At 43.0% G+C, this 18275-nt stretch overlaps 1 protein-coding gene across 1 annotated transcript in view; it reads left to right on the forward strand.

Annotated features, from left to right (window-relative positions):
• The first annotated feature begins 3693 nt into the window (after positions 1 to 3693).
• Positions 3694 to 18275, forward strand: part of MAP2K6 (mitogen-activated protein kinase kinase 6) — a 111739-nt gene continuing 97157 nt past the window's right edge. The window contains exon 1 of the mRNA XM_075014318.1: positions 3694 to 3945. Within this exon, the coding sequence (XP_074870419.1) occupies positions 3930 to 3945 (16 nt within the window). The 5' untranslated portion in view covers positions 3694 to 3929. The remainder of the gene's footprint in view (positions 3946 to 18275) is intronic.

Here is an 18275-nt window from a genome sequence, read left to right on the forward strand (position 1 = left end):
TGTAAATTCCAAACTACACAATTAGGCCTCAATAAGGACCATAAGTGGCTAACACTCTATAGAGGCAAGTTCCTCTCCGTGGATATTCACCTCTCCCCATCAGCTACCCTGAATGGCCACAGTCACCCTGATGGATCACCCCAGCTTCTTCTTCTTTTTTTTTTTTTTGCAGTCATTTTTGTACATATGTACTTATTTTTGTATTTCCACTCCAGTCATTCTGATGAAGTAGGTTATATCTACAAAAGCTTATGTTCTTATAAATCCATTAGTCTCTAGAGAACTCTTTTTTTTTTCCACCTGACTGCAGTGTTCAGGCTATGCATTGTTCATCACAGGGGGACACCAGCTGACCCTCATTCTGGAGAGTGATGACTTCAAAGGGAGGCATTTGGCTACATATAGCGACATGCTATACACAGTAAAAGGACGGCTTTTATGCATGCTGACCCAGCTGCAACACACAATACGTAGTTTAAAAATCTGCTCATCATGAAGGCTAATCCTGTAACCTGGAACAGACGTACAAGGGCGGCCTGGGCTTGCCAGTGCTTTACTTCGTATGCAACTTCTAAAAGACCCCATGCACATTTGTCTGGAAGTTTGGAATGATGTTTTCAACACAAACCCAAAGTGAGCATTAATAATCAGGCAAGAGCCAAGAAATTCAAAGCCGAAGTTGACACTTATTCCCTTCCTCCTTATAGTGAGCCTTCAGCTTCTCATATCTAATGCGCTCTTCTTCATCGCAGGGGCAATTTGAGGTATCACTGAAGCATTGCCCATACTCCTGTCCATGCACAGAAACATCTAGTTGAATGAAGTGTACTTTTAAACTCAAGCTAAATGCTTGTCCATGCCACACACTGTCTTTCCCTGCTGCTTGACTGCTCTGCAGCGAAGACAAGTCACACACACACACACATATTTTGGGTTGGAAGTGGCTTGGAGGAGATGTAGGGTCCTGATGCTGAGCTCACTGGTTTTATTCTTGATTAATGCCCAATCACATGGGTAAATTTAAGCACATGAGCAGCCCTCCCATTGACCTCAAACTAAGCGAGAGGGTAACTCTTTGCAGGATCAGACCCTCAGTAGAACCAAGATCACAGTTGAACAGTGTTAAACTTTCATATTCTCTCACAGCCCTCAAAGAGTTTAAATTAGAATGTACTAAGTTCTCCATTATTATCAAATTTTGACTTTTACACTGGTGCAGTTTTAAAAAGTATTCTAACGTAGCCCATGCCCTTGTGTCATTATCACAAACAATTCAGTAAAATATATACTACCCAGAATATCTATTACATGTTGTACCTCCCTCCTCTGGCACCTTTGGGATATGATCCCGAATGAGGGGATTTGCCGGACTGGAACAAGTCAGACCCTCAGGCTGCCTGGAGGGGGACCCCACTCATTCAGGGCTCCCCTGTGGGGCTGCTGGGTTCTGTGCTCTGTGCCCCAGCCAGCTCCCTGCTATGGGGCTGTGGGGCTCCGTGGCAGTGGCTGGGGTTCTTGCAGCATGAGGGCTGCCAGTGGGATTCGGTGCCCTGGTCAGCTTGCTGCTGTGGGGCTGCCAGGCTCCTCCTGCCTGCCTGGGGTCCCCACAGCCGTGGGGCTGCGGACGAGACTCCAGGGGCTCCTGACAGGACTCCTGACCGGGACTGGGCTTCCCACAGTGGGGCTCCCCAACCCCAGCCAGGCTCCTGGTAGTGGGTCTCCCCCACCTGACTCCCTGCCCTGGAGCTGCCCCTGGGGCTTCCCAGAGCAGGCTCCCTGCCACCAGCAGAGCTCTACTCTGCCCCACACAGCTGGAGCACCCTGGTTCAGGTGCTCTCTGGTCCAGCAACTTCCATGGTCCTGCCAGAAGAGGGATGCTGCTACATGAGGAAGTGCTGCACAAAAGTTTTAATTTGTACTGAAAACTGTTGGGAAACAATACCAAAGCACAGATGATCACCCTGAATAAAACAGCAGCAGAAAAGCAGGTTTAGTGCTCTTCAAGAAAATGCCATCACATTAATTTAGTTTTGTTTTTTCACAGTCAGATAAAGACATTCAGAAGGGCACCCAGCAGGTTAAAGACTGTCTGAGTTTGGAGTCTCTCTCCGTAAAATAGTTATTCAATATAAAAAAACTTCATAAATGAAATTGTATGTAAGACCTTGGCCCGTCACCTGAAAAAATGAATGGAAACAGAACGTTAAATAGAGCCTTTCATTCCCATGATATGACGAGAACTTCACAATAACATTTGGCAGCCTGGATACCTCATGTTTTGTATGATGAAAGAGGTCAAGGCAATATATGAAAATAAAAGAAACAAGTATGATTAGTTTTTATACTTTAATAATGCAATGACAGTTACAGGCACTCCTGAATACAGACCTAAAGAAAAATGTGTTTGTACCCTTCCTTTTGCTTCTTTATGATGGAAAGAAGGGAAATCTGGATAGTTTTCATTCCTCTCCTCACAATTATTTTTCCCCATGGTTGATTTTTTTTTTTTTTTAAGTCTTAGAGTCTTCAGTAAATGTCAACTCTTATCCTCTCTATATTTGCTAGAGGAAATATTGGGAAGCTGAAGCAGGAGATTTTCTAGACCCGAAAGAGGAATGGTCATGTAGCATCTTCCAATTATTTTTCAGTGAACTAGAAGGGTATTTTTTTTTCAAATAAATGAATTTCAATTACACTGTCTCCCTCAATTGCCCCCGTAAGGGCTTATTTAAAACCTGCAGTGCATAATCTACCGATTTTTACGCACCCACATCTCTTTTCCTCTGAAGTATTTAAAAGCTGGAGTAATCTCCTTTCCCTTCCCATTCCACAGGAGAAACCACAAGACTAGATTGTAAATTCACATGTTTCTTTTTGTGGCTGGGAACAAACCGATGTGCTGTAATCACATCAGACCCTAACACAAGGAAGGCCAGACTGAAGCAATTTTGCTGGTGCCTAATTTTGAAAGCAGTAAAATCAAAGGGCAGTTTTGGGGGGATGGGGAGGGGGTCAATGCCATCATGCCAACCCATGGATTTGCAAACTGCTCCTACTCACTGACAGTTTCATTCATCCAGTGGAAAGCAGCTATCCTAGGAGGCGGCTGGAAGGAGACAGGGTTTGTCATGGTCAGGGAGTTGGGGACCAAAGCCATATAGAGGGCTTAATATCCCTGGACTCTGCTGCATATAGCAGCGTCGGTGAGAGATGTTGTAGTCAACCTGTGTTGCTAAGCAGACATTTTGCATCAACCTCCATAAGAAGAAAGAACTCTTAGGAACTACCACGAGCAGAAAAATGCACAGGATCGCCGAAGGAATACTGTAACTCAGGCGACAGTAATCTGCCTCTCCCCAGCAAGACTCCCTGGAATTAGGCTGCTATTGACACGCTCCCTGTAAGCACAAGACCTTACGTGCAGTCGTTTGTGCCGAAGCCGATGTCTACCGCGTGAAAGAGCCGATACATGTTTTGCAATGCAGCCAGCTTGGCGGTGCTGTGCCGTGCGATCTTTGCAATGCACCGCGGCAACTGTGTCTCCCTTAAGGATGCCTTCCATGGACTCCTCCGGAGAACTACATTACCCAGCGACCGTTGCGGTGCTCGTAGGAAGGACGTCTGCGCACTAAGATACTCAGATCCAAGTTTGGAGCTTTTAGCTGCCAGCCCTGGCCCATCATGTAGGTGCAGCAGAGCCTTCCTTTCCATTGCAACTGGGGGAAAAAAATCACTTTGCAATCTGTTTTGCAAGGTATGCAATTGCACCTCCCCTCTCTGCAAAGGGATCTGCTGCAGCAAGTGAGAAAAACTCCAGTTGCATGAAGATTGAGCGCTTGCAGTGTGCATCTTTGTTGCAAAACTAGCTACAGAAGAGAGGCAAGGCAAAGTCTTTTGTGCTCCCCTCCCCCATCAAAGCAAAGGGGAAAATGTCTCAGCCGAGAGGTAAGGATCCTACTTCTGTTCCTTGCAAAATATGCAAAAAGTCGTGCATGCATTTTCAAGTGCATGAGTGCAATTGTCGGGATGCAGTTGCATTTTGAAGTTTGAGGCTTTCCATAGCTCTCAGTTGCATTTCCTGTTTTGTGTGTGTGTGTGTGTGGTTTTTTTTTTGCAGACACACACATACACACTCACACACACAGTTCCTGTAAGGCAGGGCTTTGCCGTTCAGCTGTGCATTGACGTTATTTGCATTCTTCTGCTGGGATTACCGAGCTCTTTTTGCCTTTTGCATAGTCAGGACAGATAAAGAATGCCGACAAGCATATGCATGCACTAGGGTCTGTATTTGCAAAATGCACCTAAACTGCGGCTGCGGATAATTTCCAGTGCAGCATTAAACCAAACTTTTGCATGCAAGATCTCGGCAGGGGATGGAAGGTGAAACTTGAGTGGAGTTACTAGGAATTAAATATATACCTGTTTCCATGAGAAAGAATTGTTCTGGTGCCAGCACTGAGATCATTTTCCACCGACACCTTCCACCCCCATTTAATATTGGGTAACTTTTGGTCAGAGGCCGGGAGTGTGGTTTGCAATGTCAGATTGCTGGGAATAGGCAATGGAAGAGTTGTGTTTTACTTTGCCTTTTAAAACACTCTTGATGGCTGGGTGTGTGTGTGTATTGGGACTGGAGCACTTCTGAGTTTTTTGGAAGCCCCGTCGACTTGGAGGGAGACTGTTCTCTTTTTTAAACCTTTGGTGATTCAGGATTCCTGGTGCTTTGTATCCTAAGGAGGACAAAAAAGTTGTGGTCGAGTTGTTTAATTGCAACTATGCTGGCGTGGGGGGAGGGGTTGCAATATACATCTCAGACAGGTCTTGAATGGAAGGAGGAGGAGTGGATTGCTAGCCAGTCACTGTGCACGTAGATGCATATATGTGGGCGACGAGGTGCCTTGGCTTCACCAAATGCAACTCTCAGCCTGATTTCATAGGGAAGCTGCTCATTCTTGTAGGCTGCAGCCATCCGAGAGATTCTAGGGGTGAATTAGAAGCACTGTCAGCATCGGACACTAGGGACTTTGACACGCAAGTTGCAGGACACACTGTTCTAATCAATACTCTTTGACTAGGTGCAATGGGAAAGGACATGGTGAGAGGGTAAGTTTGTCCTTTAAAGGGATTGCTTTCCTGTTCCCGCCCCCCCTTCCCATTTTCCTTTTGTAACAGAGAAATCCAGAAGAGGTGTATTATTTATTCCTAATTTGGATTAGCTGCAATCGTCTTTTCCAACCCAGTGGGGAATTTATAAAAGTTTCTCACAAAAGGAGCCAAAAACGTTTGTTAATATAAAACAGAACGAGAAGATGCCCATGAGTCACTAACGATTCTCCATCATGCTGAGCAATAGGGCCATGGTGTCTAACGTGCTAGCCCCTGGTGGCTATGTGGCTGGTTGAGTGTGACTACTTGGCTTGGACACTAAATATATCTTCAGAATAATTGGCTAGTTCACTGGTGGAGCTGTTCTTGAGATCTCCCAGCCACAGAGCTGGAAAAAACTGATCAACCAGAACCAGATGCCTCCTAGAAAAAGACTTCTGAGCAAAACTGGGTTTCCCTAGTAGAGGGAAAGAAATAATCCCATTTCTGGCTTTAACCTAGCTTTTTGCATTTCCCGGTGCTGGACTCATCAGTTTCCTTCATTACCAATAAAATCATAGTGGACAAGTAGCCAACCCACAAAATATTATTTCAGTGAATAGGTTCATTCTTGAATTCCCTTTTCCATGCATCCCACTCTCAGCTCCATCATAGTTTGCATTACTTTTGAATTGAGTCATCAACCGTCTCTCCCCTACCTCAGGAAGCTGTATTGAAAGTCATATTTTTCAGAATTAAATAAAGGCTTAACATATGTTAGATCATTTAATATTGGATATGAAGTTATCCTTCCAGGCTTCTAAAAATAAATGTTTATTCAAAAGTGCCTGCCATTCAACTATGGAACCCCCTTTGAAAGTGATTTCCAACAACTTGTTCTGAAAAGTTGAGAGAGTCTATTTAATTGGCTTTGGTAGTTTCTTTAAAAACATAGGCGATGCAGTTAGTTGTTCACTTTGTCGATATGTACATACAAGAGCAAGTCTCATTCTGGGTTTAAATGATGGATCAGTATTTTTAGATACCACATGTTTGTAATTGGAAATAAAATATAACTATTCCTGTTCCATTAAAAACATGTAGACAACAGTTTGAGGTAGTGATTGTCCTAGGCAGGCATGTCAAACTCAAAGCTTACTGAGGGCTGCACAAACAAAAACAGATAGCTTTCAGGGTCACTAAAAAAAATGCACTTCTACTGGAAAGTCATAAATATTTATTATTACAGATTATGTTTTAGGTATATTTTATAATATTTGTTCAGGTCTTGTTTAAATATAATACAATAATTTTAATTGCATTCAGTACTTGATAGGAAGTTTATTGTTTTATAATTTTACTTATAGTTTATAAAATTTGATGTGTAAAATTGTTTTTTTGCTTATGTATAATCATTTTTAATTTAAATATAAATTTAAGGTACTCTGTGCCCACGGTGGCTCCCAGCCCTGTGGCTGCTGGGATTCCCCCCCAGCTCCGGCCAGGTAGTGGGGGCTGGGGATGCCAGGTGGCCTTCACTCCCCTCCCAGCTCTCAGCCACAGGGCCACAAAAAATATGATGGGGCCACATTTGGCCCACGGGCTGGATGTTTGACGTGCTTGGTTTTAGGTATAGTTGCTTCCTGAATTGAGATGTAGCAGTCTTGTGCAGGTTTCTTTTAATAACAGTAACTCTAGTACAGGTTGAACCCATATAATCCGGAACTCTGTCATCCAGCAACATCTATAATCCAGCATGATTTTAGTTAACTGGATGACCATTTATCACAGATGGGGCCAAGTTTCCTGTGGTTCCATAAAGTTTGTTTGCAGCCCCTAGTCCTCAGTGTTGTTCTATGCTGTGATTTAGCTGTAATTTACCACTAAGTGTCTTCTAAGAGCCAAGTAGGTAGTGAAAGTGTTGGTGATGCTGCTAGACAATATTGAACTCCCGTGGTCCGGCAAATTCTCTCATCTGGCAATGGTCAGGTCCTGAGGGTGCTGGGTTAGAGAAGTTTGACCTGATCTTATAAATACATTGAGGTTCAGAATTCTTGTGCTAGAATTCAAAAGTGGCATGGCAAGCACGCTGTAAATTAAGAAGGCAAGTCACAAGAAGGTACAGAATTCTAGCATCTTACACATTAAGCAACCCCGGGGAAAACAGGATTTACTTAGTTCTGTTAGTTATTCAAGAGCCTCAACCTGTGTTCCTGTGTATGGAATTACTTCCTGTCAAAGAAAATGCAGCAAAAAAGTGAACAGAAAGAATTGAGAACCTAGAATTTGTAACCAAGTTTCATTTCTGTAGCCCAGAAGTAATTCCATCTTGCTGTATGCAAAATCATCTCCTGTACTATCTGTTTGAGGATATTGCAGAAGAATTAGAATCACTGCCAGATATGGAATGTGTGGCTGTGACAACTAGTAGGCTACTATGGGAGGAAAAAAAGGGGAGAAAATTCTTTATTATGTAGATTCCTCACTGAACTCATGAAAGCCAGAGGCTAAAAGTCTTAATTAATATGCTGTAGTATATACATTTATTATAACTGATTATCAGTTGCCATTTACTTTTTAAATCCATATTAAAAAAAATATCTTGCTGACACTTAGATTTTATTAAATAGTCTAGAAGTTCTGATCACAGTACTGAGATCAGAGTGTGAAATAGTAATATACTTAAATACTGGTTCTGCATTTCAGTGATTTAAGTTTAGGATTGTTTTTTAAATCAAATTGAAATTCAGTGCTGATAATGTTCTAAGAGGCTGGTCACGTGTGTCTCACTGACATATGTACTTACGGACTTTGATCAAAGGAAGTACACATATTGAATGTTACATTTAATATTTTTCCTGCTCTAAATAGCAACTGAACAGATATAAAACAAAAATAATAACTGATGTTTTTATCATCTTTGTGTATAGCACCCCTATGGGTTTCTGCTGGTATAAAATTAACCTCTTCTAAGCTTTGTAAAGATTCAGGTTAGTTATGTAATATCTACTTTTTCTCCACAGCACTGTTTTAGAACTTCTTGCTATTAACATACTGTCCTTACAGAATCACTTGGCTATGAGAGAGCTTTGAAAAGCAGTGTAAAAAGTAATGTGTGGTGCAGTCATGGAATGCTGAGACTAGCAAGTTTTTCTAGTTGGGTAAATACTGCAAATGTTAAGTTATTTGTAGGAATTCTGCCCTTTGAGCTGATAGGGTTTGTTTCCCCTTCCAATTTTCAAAGGGGGTTAATTATAGTCCCCATTTATTGCGTGCATTGTCTGGTTCTGTGTAGCATATTTTTATAATGGAATTGGTCACTCTAATTGGGAGGGACCTGAAGAAGAGAGAATACATTTAGCATTTGAAAAAAAAAAAAAAGTCAGTCTCTTAAAGGAGAATGTTCCAGTTGTCACAACTATCAGAGGAATTTGTCCAGGGTTGAGAAAACAGAATGTGAAACTGAAGATTAAGGGGTGGAAGATCGCAGCTTGACTATTCATTACTTATTGACACAGAATGGACCAGTATTTTGAACAGCTGACTAAGTAGGAGTGGTTATAATTTACAGTTCCGTCAGGCTTTTGCTAGCTTAAGCAGATGCTATTTGTAGCACCCTACCTGTGCTTTTCGTAGAGCAACTCCCAACATTATTCTCTGGATTACCGACTGGTAGCCTTGGAAGCGTTAGACTTTTAGGTGGTTAGTGTTGATAAAAGTTGATTTAACTACACAAAAATATTTCCATCGATTATCAAAATGTACATCTAGGTACAGGGGGAAAAAAGCTGCTTTAGAACTTTTTAGAGTTAGATTTGGTATTTACTTGATTTGTTTTGACACGTGATGTTGACAACTTCTGCTTTAACTTTTCAACTCACGGCATCTCTCATGAAATTATTTTTCAGCCATCCCCTGCAGTTTCCCACAACTTGAAAATTGAAATAGAAAAAGTGCTTAAAAATGTTCATAGTTTATGTATGGAGAGAGCGTGTTCTACCAAGCTTACCTATCAGAAAAGAGGTATACAGTCTGGCCATGTCTACACGGTGTGCTGCTGCCAGCAGTGTCATGTAAATGAAATGCTAATTTACAAATCGTGCGCTTCGTTTGCATACTTTTGCGTGATCACTGTCCCGGCAGAGGCTTGTGTTTCCACAAAACAAGCCGTGTTGATGGGGCTCTGTTGAGCAAACCTCCCCTTGTTGACAGCCCCTTATCCCTGAGATACACATCTCATAGAACTGGAATGGACCTTGGGAGATCATCGAATCTTCCCCTGCTCTCTTGGCAAGACCAAGCACCCCCGCCACCTTTTTTTTTTAATTTAATTGTCCCAGATCCCTAAATGGCCTCCACAATGATTGAATTTAGAACTCTGACAAAAAAGAAGGATAAGGGGCTGTCAACAACGGGGGGTTTGGTCATCAGAACCCCATCTGCATGGCTTGTTTTGTGGCAACAGAAACCTCTGCTGGGACAGTGATCATGCAAAAGTATGCAAACGAGGCGCACAATTAGTAAATTAGCACTTCATTTGCTTTGTTGAGAGTCCTCATTTGCATGACCCTGCTGGCAGCAGCGCACCGTGTAGACGTGGCCTCTGTGTTCTCTTTACCCTTCACCGAAGAGTCATTTCTGCATCTTATGGTAGTTTCAGAAATGCTGCCTCTTGAATAGAGGCTACAGCAGTGACTCCTAACCTGGGGTCCGTGGATCTTTGGGGGTCCACAAGGGTATTGCAGGGGTTCCGCGAAAAAAATAAACAAACATGATCCTAGAAAGTACGTTTTAAAGACATTGCCTAGTTACAATCAATTATTATTTGTAAAATTAAATATCTTCTGATAAGGCTATAAATCGCTGTCCAAAAATCTACGTTGCGTTTTCCTGCTTCATTTATTGAAGTGTACGTAGTGGTTAGGATTGGCTTTGATGGGGGTCTGCAAATGGTTTGGGAGGCGTTTGGGGGTTTGCACTAGTGAAAAGGTAGGGAGCCACTAGGCTATGGGCATTTGTCCCACATGTTTTGAAGCTGAAAGTGGTGGGTTCTGTGAGCACACCCTGTATCAGAGATAAAGAGTGGCAGAGGCCGAAGGGCTCCAGAGGGTGCCGTTGCTCTGCTAATATCTTGGATGGGAAGTGGTGTCGCCAGCTGGCTCTGGTGTTAGGAATGAGAGAGCAAGCAAAGGACAGTTGGATGCTAAAGCATATAAGGTCTCCTGTCCTTCAGCCTGTGAGCCGCTTGTCTCCTGCTACTCTGGAATAGCATGGGTGAAATGGACGACTTACTTTCCAGGACACCAGCTTTCTATAGTGCCTTGTGGACCATGTGCTGGTTTTGAGTTTTTGGGAAAAGTGAAACATTAAAATACTTTGAACAACAACAGTGATAAACAAATAGAGCAGAAACCAGCGATCTTGTGTCTCAAATGACTTTAAACTTCACAGCAACACTGTGATACAGGGGAGAGAATTTTTAAAAAGCACATCTCACCACCAAGATGTAGTGAACCAAGATGACTATTTAGCATTCCCTGGCAAAATCTTGAGCTAGTAAGGAGAAGGGAGTAAAGAACATTACATTCAATTAAACCTGGTGGGATTTAGAAAGGTAAGTATTAGACTTCTGTCAAAATTTGGTGCAGACTATAGTTAGAAGCAAAGTTCCTTCTAATTTTTTCCATCCATGTGCCGAATAATTTTTTCTATGTGCCATGGCATGTGCAAATGCGCACTACCGAGAGAAAAAAATCCTCACTGTGGGCACTGGGTGATATTGAAATTTCTCCTGAGCGTCCACAGACGTGCAGCGCTTACACAGAACGCTGGTCACAAGTCACATCTATGATTATGAGTAGGGGAAAAAAAAATCTCCCCACAGTATTTGCTTTCATCGTTCAGTTTGTTCCTTGGTGACAAAGGTCCTTATTAAGAAACTTTTAAAAAAATAGTTCTTGTAAGTGTTTTTCTTGGGAACCGCTTTTCAAAAGGATTTCAAAAACCGTTCAAAACATACTGTCTGAGGGTAGTTTTGTCAGAAACGAATTGTTTTAAATTAGCTTTTAAAAAGTTATAGAGGAACACTTCAAAAAAAATGGGACCTTGAATGGGCAGCAAAGCTGAAGTCCTAATCTCGTGTCATTGCTGGCACACTGAGTATTGTTGTATCTATTACCATATTTAACTTTTGTTGCCCTTTTTTTTTTTTTGCTCTCCTGTCTCTCCTTCCAGATGTGTTCCCAGTCTGTGCGCTGTAGAGTTGTTGTGGTAGCCGTCAGTCCCAGGTTATTACGGACACAAATCACCCACCTCATCTCTCCTTTGTAGGTTTAGCGTTTCCAGCCCTTACATCACCGGATGGTGGGAATACAAGACGACATGTTTATTTTAACTGCCATATGGAATAAATTGTACTAATTCTGTACTACCATTTTGCAGAGAAATACACATGCTCCATGCTTTCAGCTGTGTGATGCAAGCTTACAGTTTTTACAGGCAGCTGGTCAAAATAACTCTAGCACTTCTATTGTCAGCAGAGAGAAAAATAATTCAGACCACCTGGAAGGGAAAGCATACATAATAATGGATATCACAGCCTTATTTTTTTCCACAGGCCTAGTCGTTGGATGCTGGGGTTAATACCACACATTCTTCGCTTTGTCAATTTGTCTGTGTAGCATCAGCATTTTATAGGCTAGCCATCTACCTTTACAGTAGCTATGAATCTTCGAAGAGCAAAAAATTATGTAATATGTTGAGTCAGTCTCTGGTGGCTGGGCAAATAGAGGGACTATTCCTCTAATTCTTAAGCATGGCCAGAGCTATAATTTTTTTTTTTTAAAGTCACTGCCTGTAAAAGTGCTTAGTGTTCTTCCTTAGAGGCCTGTTCGGAAATGTTTTGAGATTAGAAGTATTGGTAGGAGTGATGCTTAGAAGTGAATTTAAGTCTCACAACATCGATGGCTTTAAATTTTGTGCTGTACGGTATTGAAACATAGGAAGGTGAATACGTAGAATTTTCACATTTTCTTAAAATCAACTAGAAGTCCTGGGGCACCTTATAGACTTAACATTTATTGGAGCAAAAGCTTTCATGGGCAAAGATCCACTTCATGAGATGCAACAGATTAACATGGCTACTCTTCTGATATCTGTCACTTCTTAGATATTGCCTCCAACGATGTTTTCTTCTGGCCTCTCATCACTTCCAAATCTTCCCGCTTGCTCATGCTCACACTAACGGCATGTCTACATGAGCAAATTTTGTTGACAAACCTTCTGTCGATGGCCAAATGTTGACAAAACAAAAATCGCCAGAGGACATTCGAACTTACGCCCTCTGTCAACAGATCATATCCGCATTGGGTGCACCATTGCCAACTGTGTGAGCAATGCACTGGGGGTATGTATCCCACAATGTTGTGTTGTGGGAAGGCAGAGCTGACCCCTGTTCATCTTAGGATTCCCTCCAACTTTTTTCCACAGCCTCCTTAGCTGCTGGGAGCAGCATCATGGGTCACTCTGTGCAGGGTGGATTGTTTTAAATCAAGGTTAATTAAGTACTTGATTTCATTCATAATTTAAATCACCAAAATCATTGATTTTAAATCAAGTTTCCCACGGATACTACCTCACATAGTTGTTCAAACAATCTTATCACTAAAACATGTTAATTTAGGGCTCGGTACTGTATTTTAGAACTTCTCAGAGCCACGATGGCCAGTGTGTCCACATGTGGAGAATGCGGAAGCGTGTGACTGGCTTGGGCTCTGGTACCACTCAGTTCTTAAGGCTGCGTAGCTTGGGGCTGGGCGGCTCTGGGGAGTCACCGGCGGTGCAGAGGGAGTCGGTGCCTGACTGTAGGGGAGCAGGGGGCATGTGGCGATGGGGTGTCTTGCTTAAGGACGCCACTGTTCTCAGACAGTACAGATTACCCTGGCTCTGTGAGCACTCTGTGCTGAGGAATGTCACTGCAGTGCAGGTCTGTCTCCCATCCCTAGCCGCAATCTGCGTGGTCCTGTGTTCCTAGTGCAGGGCAGATCAGAAGCAGTCCAGTACTTTTTGTTTGTTTTTCAAAGGGAGCATAACACTCAGCTGACAGATACCCTGGCTAGGAGCTTTGAAAGGGGAGGGGCCATGCCTCAGGGCAGCAGAGATCAAAACACTGAGCAGTGCCCTCAGGGCAGGCATTGTGGGATACTGGAGGAGGCCAGTTCTGTCAACAAAACAAACAGCAGCATCCACACTGTCTCTCTGGCCACAATAAAGGGAGCAGAAAAGGGGAAAAAAGTCTCTCTTAAGGGTGGAAGCGTTTTGTCATTGAAACCAGGCATTTTCCCTCCAAAAGTTCAATTGCAGTGTGAACATTCTCCCTGTTTTGTTTCCAAAAGGCAGTTTTTGATAACAAAACTTGGTAGTGTGGACACACTTCCACATAGAAAAGAAAATGCGTGATTAGTCATACTTACTCAATAAGATGGAGATTTCAATAAATAGTGTAGGGACTGGAGAACACAGTCCTTTTGTAGTTTACATTACTTAGACAAACAGCCAGATTAAAAGCATTATGTTTTAACCTGACATTTCTGAGCACTTGGCTGAAGTCTCGTGCGTTTCGTTACACCTGTCCTTTCAGCATGCGTTTATTTTAATATGTCCCATCCTGCCAAAATACTCTTCTCCTCTTTCTTCAGCTGCTTCCTTTAGCTTAGAGTCATGCAGAAAATCTTTGATCAAAATTCCTGCAAGTTATATTCGTACTTTTGCATACTATTCTTATTCGTTTAACGACCTAGCGACTGCCAGTTTCATCAGTTGGGGACTGAGCTTGTACAAATGTGGTGCAAAAAACCATGCAGTTAGAGCTGGGGAAAAAAGCAATATTTTGGGGTCTAGTGCGATGTGTGAATGTGTAAAGTCAAATTTAGACTTGAAGTTCTTTTCCCCTCCAGAGGCCTTAGTGGGAAGAAAGAGCATCAGTTATTGGGGCTGCTACCTGGCTTAGAGGGGAAGTGTGGGTGGCTGTAAAAAAACGTAGCAAGTGGAATAAAGGAGAAGTCAAGGGCCCCATTTACACGAGAAACCCGCTGAGCATCTACACACAAAATGCATTGTTTTGATCTGAAGTCAAAAGAATAAAGCCCCTTTTCTGACAACCCTTTTCCTCTCCCAGATGAGGAGCAGCGCCTTTTTTCGGCTGACTCTTACAAAGAAGAAACATGGGTAGATGATCCGCAGGCCCTTCTTTTGCAAGAGCAGTCCTCACGGTGCTAGATTTTTCTATCCCTGGCCCTTTCTTTTGAAAGAACAAGGGCTGTAGGGAGGGTCTCTATCAAAAGAGTCTCCCCTGGGCCCTCCCTGCAACCCGTCACTGCTGGGAATAGCTAACAGCGCCAGAAGCTTTTCACACTGGCGCATTACAGCATTGTAATTTGCCGCACTTGGTGTGTGTTTAAGTTTCTCCACACCCCTGAGCCGCAAAGTTGAAGTGCAGTGAAGCGCCAGTGCAGACTTAGCCTTAGTATCTGCCCATGGAACAAATATTTAAGAGTGGCCTCTTCAGGTATAACAGGATCCAGCGTCTAGAAGTTGAAGGTAGACAAGGTCAAACGGGAAGTAAGATATACATTTTTCATAGCAAGAGTAGCCTTTGGCACAACTCATCAAGGGTTATTGGTGGGTTCTTCAGCCCTGATTTAAAAAAAAAAATCCAATCTTGTTTTATCTTATGCTTTAGGTCAGGGGTATGTGTACCCTTGGGGGGTACTCGGAGTTCTTTCAGGGAGTACATCAACTCACCTACACATTGGCCTAGTTTTACTTCAAGCTACATAAAAAACACAAGTAAAAGTCAGTAGAATCTAACGGTTCCTTCAGACAAAGACTTGTTTCTACTGCTCCATATGCCTGACACTGAAATGTAAGTCCAATATTTCTATTCCTATTCATTTATTGAATAATAAGATGGTAGAATGTCAGCAAGTTTTCTGTAGTAGTCTTCTGTGATAGTTTTGTGTGCTTTTGTACAACCATGCACACCCTCCTCAGGCAGCGTCGACTCCGCTGGCTTGGCCACGTCCACAGGATGAATGATGGAAGGATTCCAAAAGACATCCTGTATGGTGAGCTAGCCTCTGGCAAAAGACCTCCCGGACGCCCCCCGCTGCGCTACAAAGATGTCTGCAAGAGAGACCTCAGAGAGGTAGACATCGAGCTGGACAACTGGGAAGAACTAGCAGACGACCGCAGCAGATAGAGGCAGGGGTTACACAAGGGCCTTCAGAAGGGCGAGATGAAGATCAGACAGCTAGCAGAGGAGAAGCGAGCGTACAGAAAGCACAATAAGGACTTGCCAGACACCCACTGCATCTGCAAGAGATGCAGCAAGGACTGTCACTCTCATGTGGGTCTTCATAGTCACAATAGATGCTGTAAATGAAGTCCTCAATTGAAACTTTAAATGGCGCGATCCATAGTCTATGCAGACTGAAGGATGCCTACTACTAGTGATGTATAACTTGGTGGTATGCAAAACAGATCTGACTCCTGAAAAGGGTACAGTAATCTGGAAAGGCTGAATGGCACTTGCTTTGAAACCTCAGATTACTTTAGGGGCATGTTTCTCAACCAGTGGTACGTGCACCGTTAGAGGTACATGAGAGAAGTCTGGGTGTATGTATAAACTTTTATATACTTTGTAAAAAAGTGTACATTATAAAAAAGGGTTGAGAAACACTGCTGCAGGTATTTTTGGGGAAGCCACCTGACCTTTGTGATACAGAAGCTCAGATTAGAGGATCACAGTGGTCCTTTTTGGCCTTGTAATCTGAATTTCTAAAAATAGGGCTAGAGCAGTGGCATGGGAACAGCCAGGCGGAATTGCAGCTTTAAAAAAAAAATCAGATAAAATTTCACAGTTGTAGGCAAGACTTCAGAGAGAGAAACATTTCCTTCACTTAGGTGGGAGAGCTCTTATGACCAGAGCTAACAGACACAGTTTATTGCTAAGTCACATTTTCCTTCCATACAGTCGCTGTTTTGTTAGTTTGATTGGTTTTCATATTTATACTCAAAGTGGGCATTTGTCAGAATATTATGAGAGGTGTAGGAATTTGTTTCTTCCATTAAAACCCTGGGGTATGGTCAGCTCTTCGCTTGCTTTTACGAGGCTAGAAAAAGAAAAATCAGAGACGGAAAAGAGGAACCCAAGATACAATTGTTGCAAATACTGGTTACAGAAATCCATACTTTCTACAGTTACTGAAAGTAGGATGCAATTTATGAAGATTGCATATGGTTAGATTTTATAAGTCGTTTTGCAGAAGGCATCTCTGCATGCAAATAGAACTACAGCAAAAGAAACACAAACGGAATGTTCATTCGTTACGAGTGACCTCAGGGCATCATGAGCATCACATTTGGCTGAGCTCCTCTGTTGGTTACAAACAATATTTACAAGTGGAACTTGCACTTCAAAGGTGCAGAATCAATTAATTGTGTCTTGGAGAATGAAGACCCAATCTGCATGCACATTCTCTCATGGGCGCACAGGCAGGAGTTGCTGCTGTTTGCTTGATCTGATGTTAAAGCAATGATGCCTTTATCAGACTATCAATTAAATCTGTGATTAGTTTGCCTCTATCTGAATCACCCCCTCAAAGGCCGCCTAGCTATTGCTTCTTTAGAGAACAATAAACTGAGAAGCTCAAGACCCGTTATTACAGACGGGGACTTCAGATTTGTCAGTAAAGGATCAATGTTTGATCAAAGTAACTGGGAGGAAAAGTTACTTAGCAGAAATAAAAAAAGCAGTTTTCCAAATGAAAAGAGATTTGCATAAGTTTCGTATATGAACTACCTCAAGGTTACAAAAAGGGATGATTTTTTAAACAGGTCAAAACAGTCCAGAAGCGATGATTGTCAGATTTCCCTAACCGAGTCCACTCACATATTTACTTTCTGGAGGATCTTGGTTATTCAGTCACATGTAATTTAAAGCTAGCATGTGTCTCAAAATTCCCAAGGCACAGGGCAGATGATAGCATAATACAGTTGCTAAATGTTCCACAATTCCAAGAAAACCAGGATCAACAAGTTTTTGCAGCACGAGCCTCAAAAGAGAGCAGGCCATGCCATCTTAGGGATGTTTTTAAGGAGTTTTTAAAGCGAGAGTGAGTTCTTTTTTATTCCCCAGGATGTCAGGATGGGAAGTGGGGAGAACAACAAATCTAAAGCTCACACAGAGCTCAGCAACCGGACTCAAGTTATTTAGAAAATCTTCAATGTGAAGATTCATTACACCCCTAAGAAAGCAAAGTTGATCAGTGGCATCCTCAGGAAGACAAGCTCCTGAGAATGTTGCTCAACCTTTGTTTGGAGAGAGGTCCTTAGCGAAGTTTTTAGCAAAATCAGGGGTGACATTGGGGGAGGATAGGTACATCGCTCTCCAAAACGCAGTGGGCAGAAGGGGGCCAGATTCTCTGGGTAGCCCAGGAAGCGAGTGGTGGGGACCTGATGCCTGGACCAGGTGGTGGTGGGGAAATGGAGCAACCCATCGCCACCGCTCTGGATGCATCACTCAATGGAGGAGTGGGACTGCCTGGCACAAAGCAGAACTGGTGAGGGTGGGGGGCGGTGGGCTGCACCTTCTGCTGCCAGTGCAAGGCCCGTACTAGTCTCCCAGGCCGAATCACCCGGGAAAGGAGACTGGGGCAAGAGGCCAGGCCAGGGTGGGGGCATTGTCCCAACCCTCCATGGGCGAGGGGTGGTGCGGGGTGATCATGGGGGTGGGGGAAGGGGGCTCATGTGGCCAGTGCCTATGCCCCCCCACACGTCATAGAACACTCAAACTGGAAGGGACCTCGAGAGGTCATCAAGTCCAGTCCCCTGCCTTTGTGGCAGGGCCAAACACTGTCTAGACCAGGGGTCTGCAACCAAAATAGCAAGAAGAGCAATTTTTTCAAATTCAGTTACAAAATCAATACTTCAGGAGATACAATGCATGAGAATGAGACATTCCTTAATAAATAATGTCAAACCCTACTTTCTGTCTCCCCTGTTTTAAGAACAGTGCACACACAAGTTTGTTAGTTTTACCCTGGTTGGATAGCAAATGAGGACAAGGAAGATGCTGCGCCCCCAGCAAAATCTCTCAGCTCCTATTGGCCAGAAACCAGTCAATGGGA

Source organism: Carettochelys insculpta, chromosome 20 (assembly GCF_033958435.1).
Source record: "Carettochelys insculpta isolate YL-2023 chromosome 20, ASM3395843v1, whole genome shotgun sequence".
Taxonomy (NCBI): Eukaryota; Metazoa; Chordata; order Testudines; family Carettochelyidae; genus Carettochelys; species Carettochelys insculpta.